This window comes from Coffea arabica, chromosome 7e, assembly GCF_036785885.1.
Source record: "Coffea arabica cultivar ET-39 chromosome 7e, Coffea Arabica ET-39 HiFi, whole genome shotgun sequence".
NCBI classification, from domain to species: Eukaryota; Viridiplantae; Streptophyta; class Magnoliopsida; order Gentianales; family Rubiaceae; genus Coffea; species Coffea arabica.
The window spans coordinates 8,655,347-8,672,253 of NC_092323.1; the positions used below are offsets into that span (position 1 = coordinate 8,655,347).

Genomic DNA, 16,907 nt, shown 5'->3' on the forward strand with positions numbered 1-16,907 from the left:
GTGTTTTTGTGACAAAGTCTACATTGATATGGTGCTTGGCTAAATTGATTTTTGGATTTGGAATATTTTAAAAGAAATTATGCATTTTAGACTTGGAAAGCCTACATTTAAATGGTGCTTGGCCAAATTAATTTTTGGATTTGGAATATTTTAAAAGAAATTATGCATTTTAGACTTGGAAAAACAAACTGAAAAACCTAACTCTGTTTGAATAGAAAGAAAGTTGTATGGGAAAGTGAAATAAAAGAAAGTAACATAGAGGAAAATAAAAATAAGTTTTCCTGCACGTTTGGTTATTAAGAAAAATATTAGGAGAATATAAGAAGTTAATGACATTTAATTGCAGTTATTGAAATTTTTGTGAGTGATCAACTTCAACTATTTTGCTTTAAAATCTTGCAAATTTTGTACGACACTAGAACAGTCAAAAACGTACTTTTGAGCGCTACGGATAAAGGAAAGGAAAACGGATACAGAGAAGCACGGGCGACGGTGACGAATATAGCGTCAGCAAGGCAACGGCCCAGCTTCCTCCTCTGGTCCTCCCTCTTCTTCTTCCCTGTAGTAGGCGAAATTGAAAATGGTGGAGCTTTCTCTTACTCTGATAAAGCCCATTGCCTCGTTACAACAAAACAATTATCCTTCTCTTTCGAACAAAACCCAGTACAATCTTCTCTCCCTCCATCATCCTAGAGGAAGTTCAATCCCAAAATCTTTTAAGCCAGCCAAACCAAGAAAACCCAGTAACAAAATTGGAAATAGAGATGGACCCATGTTACAGAAGGACCAGCTTTCATATCGGGACATAGTAACTGAAAGTGAAGAAGCACAAGAGGAAGAAGAACAAGACGAAGTTGAGGAAGAAGATGACTATAGTCATGAAGCAGCAAGGACGAGGTCGGTTTCTTTATTAGGCGACGAAGAAGGAGAGGAAGAAGACAATGAGTCATCAACTTTCCTATCCTTGAGTGAAAAGCCTGACCGGAATACGGCTTGGCTCGACGATTATGAGACGGAGGAGCTTGATTTTGCTAGCGATACCACTGGCCATCGTAGTGGTAAGCTCACATTTCAACTGGCATAGCTTCATGACTGTTGCTTTATACTTATACATCACCCCCAAAAAAGATGTAGAAAATTAGGAACATGGAGGGGAAAGTTTAATGACAATGTCATAATCTATTCTAGGACAAGGACAAAGGCCCTTAGTGAATGGTTGTATCTGATTCTCGCATATTAGTAGCGTATTCCTTCGGTGATTTGAACATGTAAAAAGTTTTCTGCTTGAGCTGATGATTGAAATGACGGATTACATGCTTATACAGGATATGTGGCAGTGGTGGGGAAGCCAAATGTAGGAAAAAGTACTCTTTCGAATCAAATGGTTGGGCAGAAGCTGTCCATTGTTACGGATAAGCCTCAAACCACGCGTCATCGAATTCTTGGTATATGTTCTGGCGAAGACTATCAGGTTTCAAAAGCTTGTAATGTTTAGGATGATCGTTGTTCGCTTTTGGTTTCCTATTTGGTGTATTATCTTAGATTTCTGCATTTTAACTAGGCCTGTTGGAGTGATAATCTGCATTGCTGGCCTGTTTTCAAACTTTGAACTTTATGGGCTGAAAATTGGGGGAAATCGATATAGCTGAATAATGCCTGTGGTTCTGTTTGATGAATTTCATTACGTATGTGGATGAATTTCTGCTTTAGTCAAACTTCATACCATGTGGTGGAGCTTTGCAGATGTAAATCTCATTGAATGAATGCCACGATGATATTGTTGTTTTAGGATGATTTCTTCCAATATGAACTTCCCAATTTCACTATAAACTTTCTGTTCTTTTGGTAGTATGGTTCTATCCTGGTATTTATACCATATCCATCATATCTTACCTGGACAGACAAGGTTTTGGGATGTACTTTGAATATCTCTCTTGGGTATAAACCCGAACAGAGGATATTCTTCTGTATATCTGGCCAATTTTCATGCTCTAGTCAACATGGACCATCTGATAAATATATATGTTTTAGAATGTTGTTATAATTTTTTGTTTCCTGTGCATGTGCTAGGGGAAAAATTATATGTTGCTAATCAAGATTATACCTCCACTAACAGATGATACTTTATGACACGCCTGGTGTGATTGAAAAAAAAATGCATAAGTTAGACTCAATGATGATGAACAATGTGCGCAGTGCTGCCATAAACGCAGACTGTGTGCTGGTGGTTGTTGATGCATGTAAGGCGCCCCAAAAGGTACTCTTTATATTTCAAATTACTTGATAAGTTGTTTTTCCGTTTTTGACAATTTCCTTCTCTGCTTGCAGATTGATGAAATTTTAGACGAGGGTGTGGGAGAGCTGAAAGATAAAATACCCACTTTGTTAGTTATGAACAAGAAGGATCTGATCAAACCTGGTGAAATAGCAAAGAAACTTGAGGTCAGAATTTCTTATCATCTGCATTGTAATCCTTTTGGTGATTTTCATGCTTTGGCTTACTTAACAAGGTGAGGAAGAGTGAGCAATATATCAATCAGCATTTGCTTTAAAAGACAAGTATTTTGTTTCACATGTGTTGGATTCCATGAGCTGCATCGCATCCATCTTTGGTATAACTTTTGATAATTATGTGCCAAGGTTTTTTCGGATGATTGATAGTTGATACTAGAGTTGTAGTCCATACTGAAGTCAAATGACCCTTATCTTAAAATTGTGGCAAACAAATTTAAATGATCTTTTTGACTGCTTTTTCTTGTCAAACAAAGCAATATTATGATCTTGGAATGCTATTGCAAGTCTTTATAGTGGCCGGGAACCTTTAAAGGAAAACCTTTTGTCTTACCATTATATCTCTGAAATGTATGTTGGCTAACTTGCAGTGGTATGAGAAATTTACTGATGTTGATGAGGTCATTCCAGTTAGTGCCAAGTATGGTCATGGAGTGGATGATGTCAAGGATTGGATTTTATCAAAACTTCCTCTCGGTCCAGCTTTTTACCCTAAGGTTTGCATGATCTGTTCTCTTACTCTCTTTAGGGCATTAGTTAGATGCTTTCTTCTATCTTTTTTATCTCTTTAAAGTCTACTTTTTTTTAAGTTTTTGAAATTTGATCTTCCAATTCATGTAAGTGCAAAATCTGTTGTCATAAGCTGCTAGTATTATGGAAGGAAATTGGGAACACTTTTGATCCTTTAATCCGTTTTTCTTGTTCAAGATAATTAGAAAATTAAAAGTGGATATAAAAGCAAAAATGGGAGAAGAACTATTGGTTGAATTAGATCATACCTTTTGATATCAACACCATATTTTTGCGTTAAATGACCTTAATTACTGCCTATATTGGTAGTGCTTCATAAGAGTGACTTGAGCATCTGTGTCTAGGAGAGCTTGTGTGGATGGTGATGTTCTTCTCCTACCCTTGCTGTCAAATCTCCTGCTCTAGCTGTTATATGCGAAAAAAACTATTGATGGTGTGATTGGACTTTGAATTTGATTTTATGAATCTGTCACTGAGGCAAATCTTGAAGATGAGATGAACTTCAACTTGATTTCGACTTCTGTTGAATAATTCAACTTTTACATCTCTCAGCTTTTATGTAAATAAAGTTCTCAAGAGAGCATATAAGTGTCTTTCAAGGCATAAAGAAAAGCTTCTCTTAGAAGAGAATGCTCATAAACAGTTGTCAAGTTTCTTCATGTCCTTTCACAAGTTAAATTAGCACATTATTTTAGATGCGTAATGCTACAATTTGGAGGGTATGAATGTTTTATTGATATTCCGGGGCTTTGTCAAGGATCTTATTTGATAATATTAGTTGGAAGAATTGGCACTGCATATGCAAAACTTCAAAATTACTGTTTTTGTAATAGCTATCTCTGGAGAGTGAGCTGTATACATCTCCTATCTCTTTAGGATTTGTTCTCAAAACTACAAAATTTTGCGCCGTTCAATAACTTTCCTCCCATGGTTTTCAGGACATTGCTAGTGAGCACCCTGAAAGATTTTTTCTAGCTGAAATTGTTAGAGAAAAGATCTTTCTTCAATACCGAAATGAAGTCCCTTATGCATGCCAGGTGATGAAATACTGTTGAAAACCAGATTAATTTACTAGAAAACCTCTTTACCTATCTTGGTTTCTTTTTATGGTCTCTTCCTTTGGTTTTAGGAAACGCTTGGTTTCCAAAAAATATTTATGGCCAATGCTTTGCTAAATTCTACAGGTTAATGTTATTAGTTACAAAACAAGACCAAATGCAAAAGATTTCATTCAAGTTGAAGTTGTTGTGGAAAAAAACTCACAGAAAATTATCCTCATTGGAAAGGTAAAATATGCTTTTGTATTTCAGCTAGAATTTAGAGAATTTCACACGATTTGTCATAGGATGGAACAGATTGAAAAGATTTTGATGTTTTATCTCATCCGTTCTCAACCATTCTAGGAAGGGAAAGCTTTGAAGCTGCTTGCAACAGCTGCTCGGCTAGACATAGAAGATTTCTTGCAGAAGAAAGTTTTTCTAGAGGTAACAACATAACAGCATCCTTCTTGATAGTACTCAGCAGTGCTAGAATGTCAGTGATGAAGAAGAAAGTCCCATATCTTTTAGCTTTCATACAAGTAAGTTGAAACGAAAAGAAAGCCTACAGCACTGTTTCAAAATGGTCATGTAGGTGTAACATGGTACTGAGTTACAGAGGAACATATGATCAGCCATTATTATTATTATGAGTAGTATTATTATTATTTTGTTTAGTTTGAAAAATTGCTCAAGACGAATTCCAAATGAAACAGGTTCAAGTGAAGGTTAAAGAGGATTGGAGGCAAAATGAAGGGCTTTTGAAGTACTATGGCTATGGCGGGCAAATTAGAGCATTATGACATGTCAGACTCAAGTGCTTTTTTTATTCGCCATTGATGAATATCTCATGGTGCTGTTGAGGACGAAATCCTTGTGTGCATAGTCTCTCGGCAGCAGATCGTTTTTTTTTTTTTGAAGTAATCTGATGGTAGAGGAGCATGGCTGACGCCTTTGTATTTTACTACTACTGTTTTAATTTGCGACGATGCTGTCAGTCAGAGCAAGAATCCTCAGCCGGGGAGTGTAGAACCCAAAAGTGCCCCCATCGGTAAATGGTCAATGCTTTGTGGGTCCGACCAATACACTTTTTTCTGTTTTTGCATGCGTCTAATGGCGCCTTGGATTAATCATCTCGTCGCCTCTAACCTCTTCTGCTTTCTCCGCCCTGATTATAAAATTCTCATCTTAAATTGGATTGAATAGACGAATTTCTCATCTTTTGGTTGCGTAAGAATCAAAATTGGTAGTATAAAGAACACTTTTCCCTTTTTCTTTCTTTACATATCAATGTATGATGCAGGATGAGGAGGATGCAAGTTTTGATTTTGAAAGAGGATTTGGCGCACACACACACACTAGTTTTCCTTTTCCTGCCTTGATAGATAAAATGCGGAGGGAACGGCGATGATGAAGCGCCAAATTTCAAGGGCTGCACTGCCGCAGGAGTCTCTCTTCGGATCCATTTGACCATTTTGGGAGTGAGTAGGCATCAATTGCGGAGGGTCTTCCAAGCTTTTTGCAATCACATATCCATATGATTAGGCGGAGTTTAGGCTGTTACTTTTGGCTCATATATTTTAGAACGGAAACTAGACCTAGTTTAAGAAGCCAAGCCCCATAAATCACGCATACGACTGTACAAGAAGTCGCACCAAGAGTAATCAGTAATGTGACCGTGGCAACCAAATCTATTGTGGTGACGCATCAGTGGTGATTTATCGGATTTCTTTCCATCTCTTTAAGTCCACTCTCCCCTGGTGTAAAGTAGGAGCAATCTATGTACAAAAAAGAAAAAATAATCTTGTCAATAAAATAAAAAGAAAAGCAGCGTGACCATGCCCAAACGATTCACGCTTCTCCAGACACGATACGAAAGTCATTCATGCGCGAAAAGTAAAGTGAAAACGTATGCAGAGGACTTTGGTCCGGGCCTTGGAAGTATGACATAAAATTAGGACAAAGTCCTCTGGAGATGAGCCACGATGCAGTATAACATGGTCTGCGGAAAATTCAACATATTTTATTTTTAATATTAAAATAAATTAAAAATTATTAATCTTTGAACTGGAGTTAAATCGGCCGAATCGATTAAATTGCAAACCAAAAAGTTTTCCGATTCGCTCTCTAATCCGAATTTAAAAACAACTGCAAAAAATCTTGCGTTTGTGCATAGGTGAGACAGCATGGGTCCATGTTTCATCACCGCGGTCAAATTTACCTTGGAATTCGTTGTTAGGTATCGAAAGAGACCCCTGAGATGGGACCCATTTGTAATTCAGGCAAGCTTTAATTGGCCCCGATTTGGGTGGGCCAGACACACCGGGCCACATCCACATGTCTTAAAAATGGTGGTTCCGCTCGTTGCGCCCATTTAAAACCGGGATTATGTCCTACACCTTACATTAAATAAGGGAGGCAAGGATACTTGCTTGCAGGTAGCAACCGTTTAAGAATAGTTGTGTTTAAAAAACGGGATTGTGTTTCTTTTTTCACACAGCTTAAGAAAAAGTAGTTAATTTTATTAGGAAAGTAAATTTAAATTGTTATTTTCTTAAAATACCCTTACATTAAATATGGTACAATTTTATAGAAATTTGAATTGATAGTAAAAAAAGAATTAACTCTCATTAAATGGAATATGTTTATAGTAACAACAACTTACATTGAATAAGGGTATTTTAGAAAAATTAAAATACAACTACATTCTTCAATTGAAAAGTGAATTATAATTTGGGACAAATGAAAAAGGAATACAGAATTATCAAAGTGGGAGGAGGGAGTAATATTCATAATTTGGACCCCCCCCCCCCCCAAAAAAAAAAACAAAGGCTAAAGTCTAGATTTATTTTACGTTTATATTGGGTTGAAAGTGATATGTATTATATGAATATACGAACTTTATATTTTGTCGAATGAAACAAAACTATGGGGTTCTGTGTTATCTGCCCATCACCATGATTGATCTTCACAAGTCAGAGCTGCAGATTTTGGGATTGGTCCATTGCAGAACCGTAGTATTAGTTAAGCTTTTCGATAGTAGTATTAGGTTGTGTTTGGATTGCATTATATGAGGAAAAAAAGTAATAGAAAAATGTAATCACGAAAAACGATGTAATTTTCCGACGAAAAATCACAATCTAAACAAGGCCAATTAATAGTTTTCATTGGCTCCTTTCTCTGGATTAAAATAGAGTAGATTATATAAATATTATCGTTATAATAATAATAAAAAAGAAGATAACATTAGTTATGTCAAGCCTGTGATCATTAATTGAAAGCTTTTTTTTTTCTCATCTCATTAGCCTGCGACACTCAAGCCAGTCGTCGATTTGGTCGCGTAGAACTTTTACCTACCAGAAACATACCAACTCGTAAGTTTTGTGCATCCATCACAATTCACAAATTACTAATTATTATGATAGAAAAACCCCGTTGCGTTAATTCCTCTATACATTTGTATTGTCAATGGTACGAAAAAATGCCAACCAATTGAGGATCACGAAAATGATGCCTATATATATATGGTAGCTAGAACAATAGCATATATTCATTCTTACTTACTGTGGAGGCCAATTGTGTATTTGTCATCTCGGCACCGTCTTGGGGTTAAGACCCTAATGGTGTATCTTGGAGGGTCTCCCCAAGATTCGAACCCTTGACCCTTAGGGTCTTTAAGTTCGAATGCCTGGTACCACTTGAACTAAAACAATAGCATATATCCATTCTTGCTTACTGTGAAGGCCAATTGTGTATTTGTCAACTCAACACCGTCTTCGAGTTAAGATCCTGATGGTGTATCTTGGAGGGCCTCTCAGAATTCGAAACCTTGACCTTTAGGATCTTTAAGTTCGAATGCCTGGTATCACTTGAGCCCACACTTACCAAACAAACATTGCATGATCTCTGTCTCACATGCGGCTAATCCATTTCCAACCCCACAGCCCTTAGCCCTTTGCCATGTGCAGTTCTCGCTTGGCTTGTGGCAAAGCTCTCTCGACCGCCGATGGCAACTCCAAGAAACCTCTAACCATTTTGGCCTCATGATGGGGCTGAGCAGCCCGCGGCATTCAAGTTAAATATCCCGATTCAATTAACTTGGAGGATTTTACAGGACCCCCGTCCATCAATCACCATGGCCACCACAAGGCCCCACAACCATTACTTTAATTGCATTTGTCATTCATCCAGGCCGATTTACTGCTTTTTGTAACAAATGTCACCCGATGGTCACTGGAATCTCACTTTTCTCAACTTTTAAGCGGGGCGATTTGATTCCTAGTCCCCTACTCTACGGACCATTTTACCTTCCTGCCGCTCTCATCTAAAATCACGGTGCCGTGTTTGGTTAAATAGTACAGTTCTAGCATCATGATTCATGAATGTGGACGGCAGCCTATTAGTACTTCTTGGTACAAAATAGGATTTCATGGATCCCGTGCTTAGGGAACTTATAAGCCTGTCGGTGTCTTAAAAAGACTGTAATGCTCATAGGATCCAGGCCACTTAGTGGAGCTCAAGCCAAAGAGATTCTCTTTACTTCATAGAGGAGTTTTGGGAGGGAAGGGGAACTTCCTTTAGATGCGCAACAATTTGCACCAGAAGCAAGCAAGTCAAGTATTATTCCCTTTGAATCAGTGTGAAATGTCCATCTAAGAATTTCTAGTTGACGGGTTAAGATATTGGATCGTTGAAACAATAAGAACGTCATTTTAAGGGAGAATTCTCTTTTCGGGCCTCTATGGATGAATATTAAACTACTGCGATCAAGACTCAATTGTTAATACACCTTATATCATTATGGATCAAATTTTCGGAGCAAATATTGGACCACAGTTTTAATGGTTAAAGAGTCATGAATTTGGCAAAAGTTGTTGTCTAATTTTAGTTTCTCTGTAATACAATTTATGCGAGAAGTTTATGCACAAGTAACGCAACCACGGTTAATCAGGTCCATCCAGCATAGTAATCTACAGCGTAAGGCGAGGTTAATTAAAAGATAGAAGTTCCACCTACAACATTCACTCACTTTCCCTCACAGTTATGATGGTCACTGCCTTTTCAGTTATATTTGTGCAAAAATCTCTTGTTCATCCAGAAAGACAAAACTCAGACACCCCACATTCTTTGGTTCTGCCTCTTCTAGATATCTGCTTCTTAAATATTCTCATTTCTCCTTGCATTTATCCATAGGAGGGAAAAAGAAAATTATTCCTGATCCTGCGTTGGGAGTTGTTAGCAAAAGATAGGGAGATGAAGCATTTTCTAGTGGTTCTACTTCTTTTTCTCTTGATGCAAGAAAAGGGCTTTCTTCTTCAAGTTAAGGCAGGGGATGGATTTGTCAGGACCAGAGGAATACATTTCATGTTGAATAATGGTCCTTACTATGCTAATGGCTTCAATGCCTACTGGTTAATGTACGTGGCTTCTGACCCTTCTCAGAGGTCCAAAGTTTCAGCTGCATTTAGGGAAGCTTCTAGTCATGGCCTTACAGTTGCAAGGACTTGGGCTTTCAACGATGGTGGTTATAGGGCCTTGCAGTATGCTCCTGGTGCCTACAACGAGCAAACGTTCAAGGTCTGTCTTCTCTTCGTCTTTGCTCAAGATTTCACTTTTTGGTGAACTTTTGTTGTAACTATTGTTATCTTCATGACCTTTTTTCTTGAAGGGGTTGGATTTTGTTGTAGCAGAGGCCAGAAGATATGGGATTAAGCTTATATTAAGCTTGGCAAATAACTATGAAAGCTTTGGAGGAAAGAAACAGTACGTGGACTGGGCTAGAAGTCGAGGGCAATACCTTAGTTCTGATGATGATTTCTTTAGAAATTCAGTTGTCAAGGGATACTACAAAAATCACATAAGAGTAAGTGCAAGGACACTACACTACTTCCATCTGATTGTTCTGTTATATGTTTTCTCTTCGTCCAATCTTGTCCCTTTATCTTTTCTAGCATGATGTATTTTTTCTTGGCTAAGGAGGTTGTTTATCTGTTCAAGATTAAGCTATTTGAAAGGCCTAGCTTTTTATTTTAGTATGAGATGTAACTTGGAACGATAGCAACTTGAACAACCTTGGTTCTTTGTGCAGACTGTTCTCAACAGATACAACACATTCACTGGGATTCTTTACATGAATGATCCCACTATCATGGCATGGGAGCTGATGAACGAGCCCCGTTGCACCTCAGATCCTTCGGGAAGGACCATTCAGGTTGTCATTCTTTAGTTGGCTCACAGCAGGACAAATTCCTCTAAACTTCTTGCATCAGCATTTCAACAGACGCCCTTCACAGATTAAAACGTATTCTCCATGTTAAGTAACTTACTGAAATCAAATTGGGCCCTCTGACATGGACATGATTAGAAACTAAAGGGTGCAAAAGCTGGATAGCTAGTACATGGGGACCTTAATGAATCCTGGCCCCTCCAAAAAATGAGTGCTTAAAACTCACCTGTTAACAAATGTTGGCTGACCTTTGCTTAGCTATGTATTTTGATACCACTCATCTGTTCATGTCCATGTAGTTTTGGATCTTTGCTTAGCTATGTATTTTGATACCACTCACTTGTTCATCTTCATCAAAAAATGTTGGCTGACCTTTATGGTTCTTACCGAATTTTGTTGCTGGTTCATGTCTGATAGGCCTGGATTATGGAAATGGCTTCTTATGTTAAGTCAATAGACAGAAATCATTTGTTGGAAGCTGGTCTGGAAGGATTTTATGGACAATCCACACCTCAGAGGACTCACCTCAATCCTGGATTGAATATAGGAACTGATTTCGTTGCAAACAACCGTGTACCTGGCATTGATTTTGCTACCGTACATTCCTATCCAGATATCTGGTAAATCTCATTACAATCCTCGGATAAATAATCATGGATATTAATTTGGTTTTCAAGCTAAATTGCAGCAAAGTCTGATGAATATCTTGACTGGAGTGTTCTTGCCATGTTGTTGTATGATTAGGCTATCCAGCTCAAATGATCAATCCCAAGTCTCTTTTATGAACCAATGGCTTGACGCCCACTTTCAAGATGCTCAGTATATGCTTGGAAAACCCGTAATGGTTGCAGAATTCGGAAAATCCTGGAAAGACAGTGGCTTCAGCAACTATGAAAGAGATGCTTTGTTCAACGACGTATATTTCAAGGTTTATTCCTCAGCAAAACATGGTGGTCCAGCAGCTGGAGCCTTGTTCTGGCAACTTCTAACTGAAGGCCTGGATTCCTTCCGGGACGGATATGAGATTGTGTTAAGCCAGAGCCCGTCTACGGCGAATGTGATTGCCCAACAGTCCTATAAGCTTCGCCTGATCCAGAAGATCTTCACCCGGATGCTAGACATTAAGAGGTGGAAGAGAGCAAGGGCTGCTAGGGGACAATGGATCGACAGAAACAAGGGGAGGCACATTGGAAACTGATGAATAGCAGCTTCCATACGATATAATAGTTGTGCAAGCCGCAAGGCAGACCGTGCATTGGTCAAGTGATAAATAACTGTCTACGTTTCCATAAGGTCCAGAGTTCTGCAGCAAGCCTGTGTTTGAATCAAATGTTTGTCTTAATGGAAATATATGGTACGTTGAAAAATGTAGTGTGTGACGTTTTGCATAGAGTCTGAATCTCTCTTAGAGATGAATGAAAAGTTGTTCATCCAGGAGGAAGACTTGTTTAGGGTCATCGGAAGGAGGAATTATTACCCTTGATGAAGTGCTTTAATCTTACTATAGTATTGTCCTTGCATGCAGGCTTTGTTCTATTGGGTTCCTATTCTTTCTTTTTACTTTCTGTAAGAACTTGCAGCTATAATCCCAAAGAACGAATTCGCTGAATTTCGCCATAACAACATCTTCGAACAGAAAATAAAAGAAAAGTAGTTGGTTGGCTAGGATTTTTCTCAAGAAAGGGTCCAAGACATGACACTCGTTTATTTGAGTTGAGTACTTTCCTGAATTAACTTTAGAAAGGGACTCATCAACTATAGATTTAGGATTTGAGTCTTACCAATTCAAGGGGTGGTGTGGATTTCGAATCTCTTTATTTAATTCAGTCTCTACTTGGTGCTTATTATTTCTCTCCTCCTAAAAAAGCTTGCAGAAAATAAAAGGCGTAAATAAATTACTCTAATTCTTAAATTAGTCAACGTACCTTGTTATCTTATTTTTGGTAGAAGATTGAAAGGGATTAATTGGATGGTTTAGGAAACAGAGTACAAGTGAAAGACTCAAAAGTCTCGGTTCGAATCTTCTCGCTTACATTGAAAAAAAAAAAAAGACAAAAAAAAGAAGTACAAAAGATTAAAAAAAATAAGTAGTTGGTTAATTAGAATTAAAAAATACTACTAATTCATGAATTATTGAAATAAGAATAAAATGTCTAACTACAAGTTGATTTTTTGAATTGTAAATTCTAAAATGGTCTAACTTATGTAGAAATTTAGAACGGAGGAAATAGGTTAAAAAGAAATGAGTTATAAAAGAAATTTAATTAACTGAAACTTTCTTCTAACCCACTTTCCTATCAATTTCAATGGGAAAAATTTTACAAGAAAATGAGCGATTACGAAAAATTTTCCATTAAGTTTCATAACAAGCAAACGTTCAAAACTTGTAAGAAAGTTATTTTACTTCTCTTTTCCTCTGTAAACACTAAACAAACACTTTTACTATCTTTGTCTAACTTGGACCGAGAACCACGCCTGTCTATGCACTCATCAAAGTCGTTAAGTCTTAACGCCTCATGTGTAGCGCCTTCTTCCCTCGTTTGTCCCGCTACATGGTCTCGTGTACAGGCATGGAAAGCGTTACCGCGTTAAAAATTATAGTGAGATTATAGAATAACGACTTCAGTTGATTATCGTCTAAACAATTTCGAAGCAGGCAGCACAACGGAGCCCCAAAAGCACTAACCCCACTTGAATGATTGTGTCTTTGGGAAAAGAATTCTCCTTTCTGGATCTCTTTGATTCGTCGTGCCAGCCTATACATCTAAACTTGAACTTTATGGATCCTGCGTTCGCAGATAATGCTCTCCCCATAAGTGTCATTATGTTTTTGGGTAGAGGGTTCTGCAATACGCCGAGCCGAAAAAGAATATTGTCATCATGAAGGAGGCGGGATTGTTGGATCACAGAACTATCAACTTCTGTGAGTAAGTCAAAACTATGGTCTCACCATTGAGGCCCTGTATCAGAAGATTATATGCAACCTCAAGTATTGCCTACGGTGCTGAACGCAGAAGTTGTTTGGCTTCTGGGACGAGCACAGATTACTTGACAAGAAAACCCCACGAAGGTTCTCAAGTTGACATCTTGTTAATTAACTCAAGGCTGAAAGAGCTTGTGAGAATGGGGCATCTTTGTGACGCGCGGAGGATGTTTGATGAATTGCCGCAAAGGGATGAAATTTCGTGGACCAATATGATAGCAGGATATGTCAACGGATCTGATCCGTCAGAAGCATTGTCTTTGTTTTCTAGGATGTGGGTTGACCCTAATCTTCAAATGGACCCTTTTGTACTTAGTCTAGCATTGAAGGCTTCTGGGATTAGTATGAACAAGAAATTTGGAGATTCACTACATGGATACTCGGTGAAAACTGGCTTTGTGAATTCTGTTTTCGTCGGAAGTGCACTAGTTGATATGTATATGAAAATTGGGAAGGTTTGGGATGCTCGTATAGTTTTTAATGAGATGCCTTTGAGGAATGTAGTTTCTTGGACTGCCGTTATTACAGGACTTGTTCATGCTGGTTCTGATATGGACGGCTTAATGTCTTTTGCTGAAATGTGGAGAGAAGGCATTAATTACGATTCATATACTTTGGCCATTGCATTGAAGGCATGTGCCAATTTGGGTGAATTGAATTATGGCAGAGAAATCCATACCCACACGATAAAAAAAGGGTTGGATGCAAGTTCATATGTTGCTAATAGTCTTGCAACAATGTACAATAAGTGCAATAAATTGAATTATGGCTTACAGTTGTTTAAGAAGATGCATGCCAAAGATGTGGTTTCATGGACAACCATGATTGCGACATATGTTCAGATGGGTCAAGAGCATCTTGGGATACAAACTTTCTTGCAAATGAGAGAATCTGATGTCAGTCCTAATGGGTTTACATTTTCGACTCTGATCTCGGGCTGTGCAAATATTTTGAAACTTGACTGGGGTGAACAGTTGCATGCACATGTTCTTCGTTTAGGTCTTGCTCATTATCTATCTGTGACAAATTCCCTTGTGACTTTATACTCAAAGTGTGGACAACTCGATTCAGCTACTAAAATGTTTCAGGAAATGAGCACGAGGGATATTGTTTCCTGGAGCACAATTATTGCTGGATATGCTCAAGGAGGTTATGGCGAGGAAGCCTTTGATTTTCTATCACAGATGAGAAGGTCAGGACCAAAGCCCACTGAATTTGCTCTTGCTAGTCTGTTAAGTCTTTGTGGAAGTATGGCAATTCTTGACCAAGGAAAGCAACTTCATGCCCATGTTTTCATTATTGGATTAGATCACACAGCTATGATTAGGAGTGCTTTAATAAATATGTATTCAAAATGTGGAAGTATAGGAGAAGCCTCGACTGTATTCTATAAGATGGAGAATGATGATGTCATATCATGGACTGCCATGATTAATGGATATGCTGAACACGGATACAGCCATGAAGCCATAAAGTTATTTGAAGAAATGGCAAAGGTTGGCCTGAGACCAGATCCTGTGACCTTCATTGGTGTTCTTAGTGCTTGCAGCCATGTTGGGCTCGTTGACCTTGGCTTTCACTACCTCAACTTGATGAGCAAGATGTATAAGATAACCCCTTCTAAAGAACATTATGGTTGCATGATTGATCTCCTATGCCGAGCTGGACGATTGCATGATGCAGAGAACATGATCAAGACTATGCCACTTGATCAGGATGATGTTGTGTGGTCGACTCTGCTCAGAGCGTCGAGGCTACATGGTGATGTTGAATGCGGAAGACGAGCTGCAGAACAGATTCTTAAGATGGATCCAAGTTGTGCAGGGACCCACATTACCCTAGCTAATATTTACTCTTCGGCTGGAAAGTGGAGAGAAGCAGCAAAAGTTAGGAAGCTCTTGAAATCAAAAGGTGTCATCAAGGAGCCAGGATGGTCTTGGATCAAAGTCAAGGATCAAATTTCTGCATTTGTCGCTGGTGATCGATCCCATTCTCAGTCTGAAGAGATATACTATATTCTGGATTTAGTCGCTTCCAAAACAGAAGTTGCAGTCTTCGAGCTAGATTGCCTGCTTCATGACCTAGAAGATTAGCAGAAGTTTAAGCAGATGCTTCAAATCTTTAACGAATGCTGAGAAACATCTTTGAGATTTTGATTCCCTTCAGAAATGACCTAGCAACATGTTCTGACAGGTCTATCTAAATTTTCACCATATATTGCTCTGTCAGAAGGTTGAAGGTGGTGTCTACTTGGAGACAACTACGGCTGAAATCAAGAAATAGCTACTCCTGTCCTCTAGTCCTGGAGTGAGCTTGTCTGAGTTTATTTAAGGAGCTATTTGCATGTTACATGGAGATGCTGACTGTGAAATTCATTTATCTTGTGGCTTCAGCGAAACGTCTGAAGGAGGAACGTAGGATGAGCCAGCTAACCTTAAGGCAGTCAGGCCAGACACGATATCTTCACACCTTTTAGCTAAACCTCTGCAATTAAATTGACCTAAGGACTGGGCTGAGAGGCGTGTGAAAGAAAGAAAACACACAATTGGACTCCTTTAATTGCATCAAAGGGAGGACGAAACTCATGTCCTAGTTTCTGGTGCAAACCACCGTGTATCCATTGGGAAGCCAAATTCTTTACGTGGATATCCTATTTGTGATCATTGCGGGTCAGGAGAAACTATAAACAGATTCTTGGTTAGAGTTTCTGGATAATTTCTTGTGAATGAAGGGTTCAGTAATAAGTGAGCTAATTTAAGTAGATTATGAAAGCTTTTGGTTCCACAGAAGTGCGGTCAGGATTTCCAGTTTAATGTACGATCAGAACGAAACTGTCTGTGGTTGGAAGCTTGGATGCAAATTTGCATGACCGTGAATAGTTGGTCTTAATTCATTATCGTATGCATCAAATTTGAGACAGATAAGTGCTTCATTGGTGGATACAAGGAAAAACAGCCGCCAGCAAAAGTGATTTGGCTTGGCTGCTTTTGTTTTGTTTTGGAAGATTTTGTAAAGCCATGAATATTTTTTCTTCTTTTGGGCATAAAGCCATGAAATTTGTTAATGGATGTTTATACTCTCAACAACCTACCTATTGTGGATGCAAGCTAAGATGGGGTTGCTTACTCTATCTATTTGGTTTATTTTTGTTTCTCGGTCCTGAACGCTAAGAGGAAATTATTTGCTTGAAATCTGGACTTTTGATATTTGGTTGGGGATATATGCCAGCAGAGACAACAGGTCAGCCGAGGATTCCCTGTGAGAAAGAAAACAAATGTTTGTGACTGAACTTGCCGAGTCACAAGTAATTCTCCAGAATGGCTACAAGCATCTCACCCAAACGGCTTGAACAGTCACATATTTTCTGTTCCAATAACAATTGGTGAACTGTATGTTGAATTTGGCAAAGATATAACCCATAGCGTGAAGGGCAGTAGACACGCACCCTCACAGCAGCATGTTTACCTCTTTCTTGTAGATTACTGAATGACCTTTTTTATTCTTGTGAGCTTAATATTCTCCCCAGCTCCAAAAAAAAAAAAAAAAAAAAAAAAAATCCTACGACATGCAACATTTCAATTTAAAAAAGACCATTTGTTGAATAATCATAAACGAGAAA

The 16,907-nt window shown here is 38.4% G+C and overlaps 3 protein-coding genes across 5 annotated transcripts; all 3 read left to right on the top strand.

Annotated features, from left to right (window-relative positions):
• The first annotated feature begins 263 nt into the window (after positions 1-263).
• LOC113699197 (GTPase ERA-like, chloroplastic) lies at positions 264-5,209 on the top strand. 3 transcript variants are annotated; one of them, XR_003450380.2, is made up of 9 exons: positions 264-1,058; positions 1,326-1,471; positions 2,117-2,257; positions 2,329-2,442; positions 2,883-3,008; positions 3,981-4,079; positions 4,227-4,328; positions 4,446-4,621; positions 4,796-5,209. XR_003450380.2 is itself a non-coding variant. In XM_027219378.2 (9 exons), exons 1-9 carry the CDS (start codon positions 581-583, stop codon positions 4,880-4,882), a joined length of 1,374 nt encoding a protein of 457 aa, XP_027075179.1. In that variant the 5' UTR covers positions 401-580; the 3' UTR covers positions 4,883-5,209. The 3 variants fall into 3 exon arrangements, 2 of the variants coding, with proteins under 2 accessions (XP_071914808.1, XP_027075179.1); XM_027219378.2 differs by having other exon boundaries at positions 401-1,058; positions 4,446-4,526; XM_072058707.1 differs by lacking the exon at positions 3,981-4,079 and having other exon boundaries at positions 396-1,058; positions 4,446-4,526.
• A 3,987-nt stretch (positions 5,210-9,196) lies between these two features.
• LOC140011147 (mannan endo-1,4-beta-mannosidase 7-like) lies at positions 9,197-11,839 on the top strand. The gene is made up of 5 exons (XM_072059592.1): positions 9,197-9,656; positions 9,748-9,942; positions 10,168-10,290; positions 10,723-10,925; positions 11,050-11,839. Exons 1-5 carry the CDS (start codon positions 9,333-9,335, stop codon positions 11,501-11,503), a joined length of 1,299 nt encoding a protein of 432 aa, XP_071915693.1. The 5' UTR covers positions 9,197-9,332; the 3' UTR covers positions 11,504-11,839.
• A 1,034-nt stretch (positions 11,840-12,873) lies between these two features.
• LOC140011043 (putative pentatricopeptide repeat-containing protein At3g47840) lies at positions 12,874-16,376 on the top strand. The gene has a single exon (XM_072058927.1). It carries the CDS (start codon positions 13,246-13,248, stop codon positions 15,379-15,381), a length of 2,136 nt encoding a protein of 711 aa, XP_071915028.1. The 5' UTR covers positions 12,874-13,245; the 3' UTR covers positions 15,382-16,376.
• Positions 16,377-16,907: the final 531 nt, after the last annotated feature.

What these genes read in the sequence shown, in the direction of transcription:
- LOC113699197 (XM_027219378.2), top strand. Translation starts at nt 581, where the DNA reads ATGGTGGAGCTTTCTCTTACTCTGATAAAGCCCATTGCCTCGTTACAA. An exon ending in GTTCTGGCGAAGACTATCAG is followed by an intron (nt 1,472 to 2,116) that starts GTTTCAAAAGCT and finishes CTCCACTAACAG; the next exon opens with ATGATACTTTATGACACGCC. An exon ending in AGAAGAAAGTTTTTCTAGAG is followed by an intron (nt 4,527 to 4,795) that starts GTAACAACATAA and finishes CAAATGAAACAG; the next exon opens with GTTCAAGTGAAGGTTAAAGA.
- LOC140011147 (XM_072059592.1), top strand. Translation starts at nt 9,333, where the DNA reads ATGAAGCATTTTCTAGTGGTTCTACTTCTTTTTCTCTTGATGCAAGAA. An exon ending in ACTACAAAAATCACATAAGA is followed by an intron (nt 9,943 to 10,167) that starts GTAAGTGCAAGG and finishes TTCTTTGTGCAG; the next exon opens with ACTGTTCTCAACAGATACAA. An exon ending in CTTCGGGAAGGACCATTCAG is followed by an intron (nt 10,291 to 10,722) that starts GTTGTCATTCTT and finishes CATGTCTGATAG; the next exon opens with GCCTGGATTATGGAAATGGC.
- LOC140011043 (XM_072058927.1), top strand. Translation starts at nt 13,246, where the DNA reads ATGGTCTCACCATTGAGGCCCTGTATCAGAAGATTATATGCAACCTCA.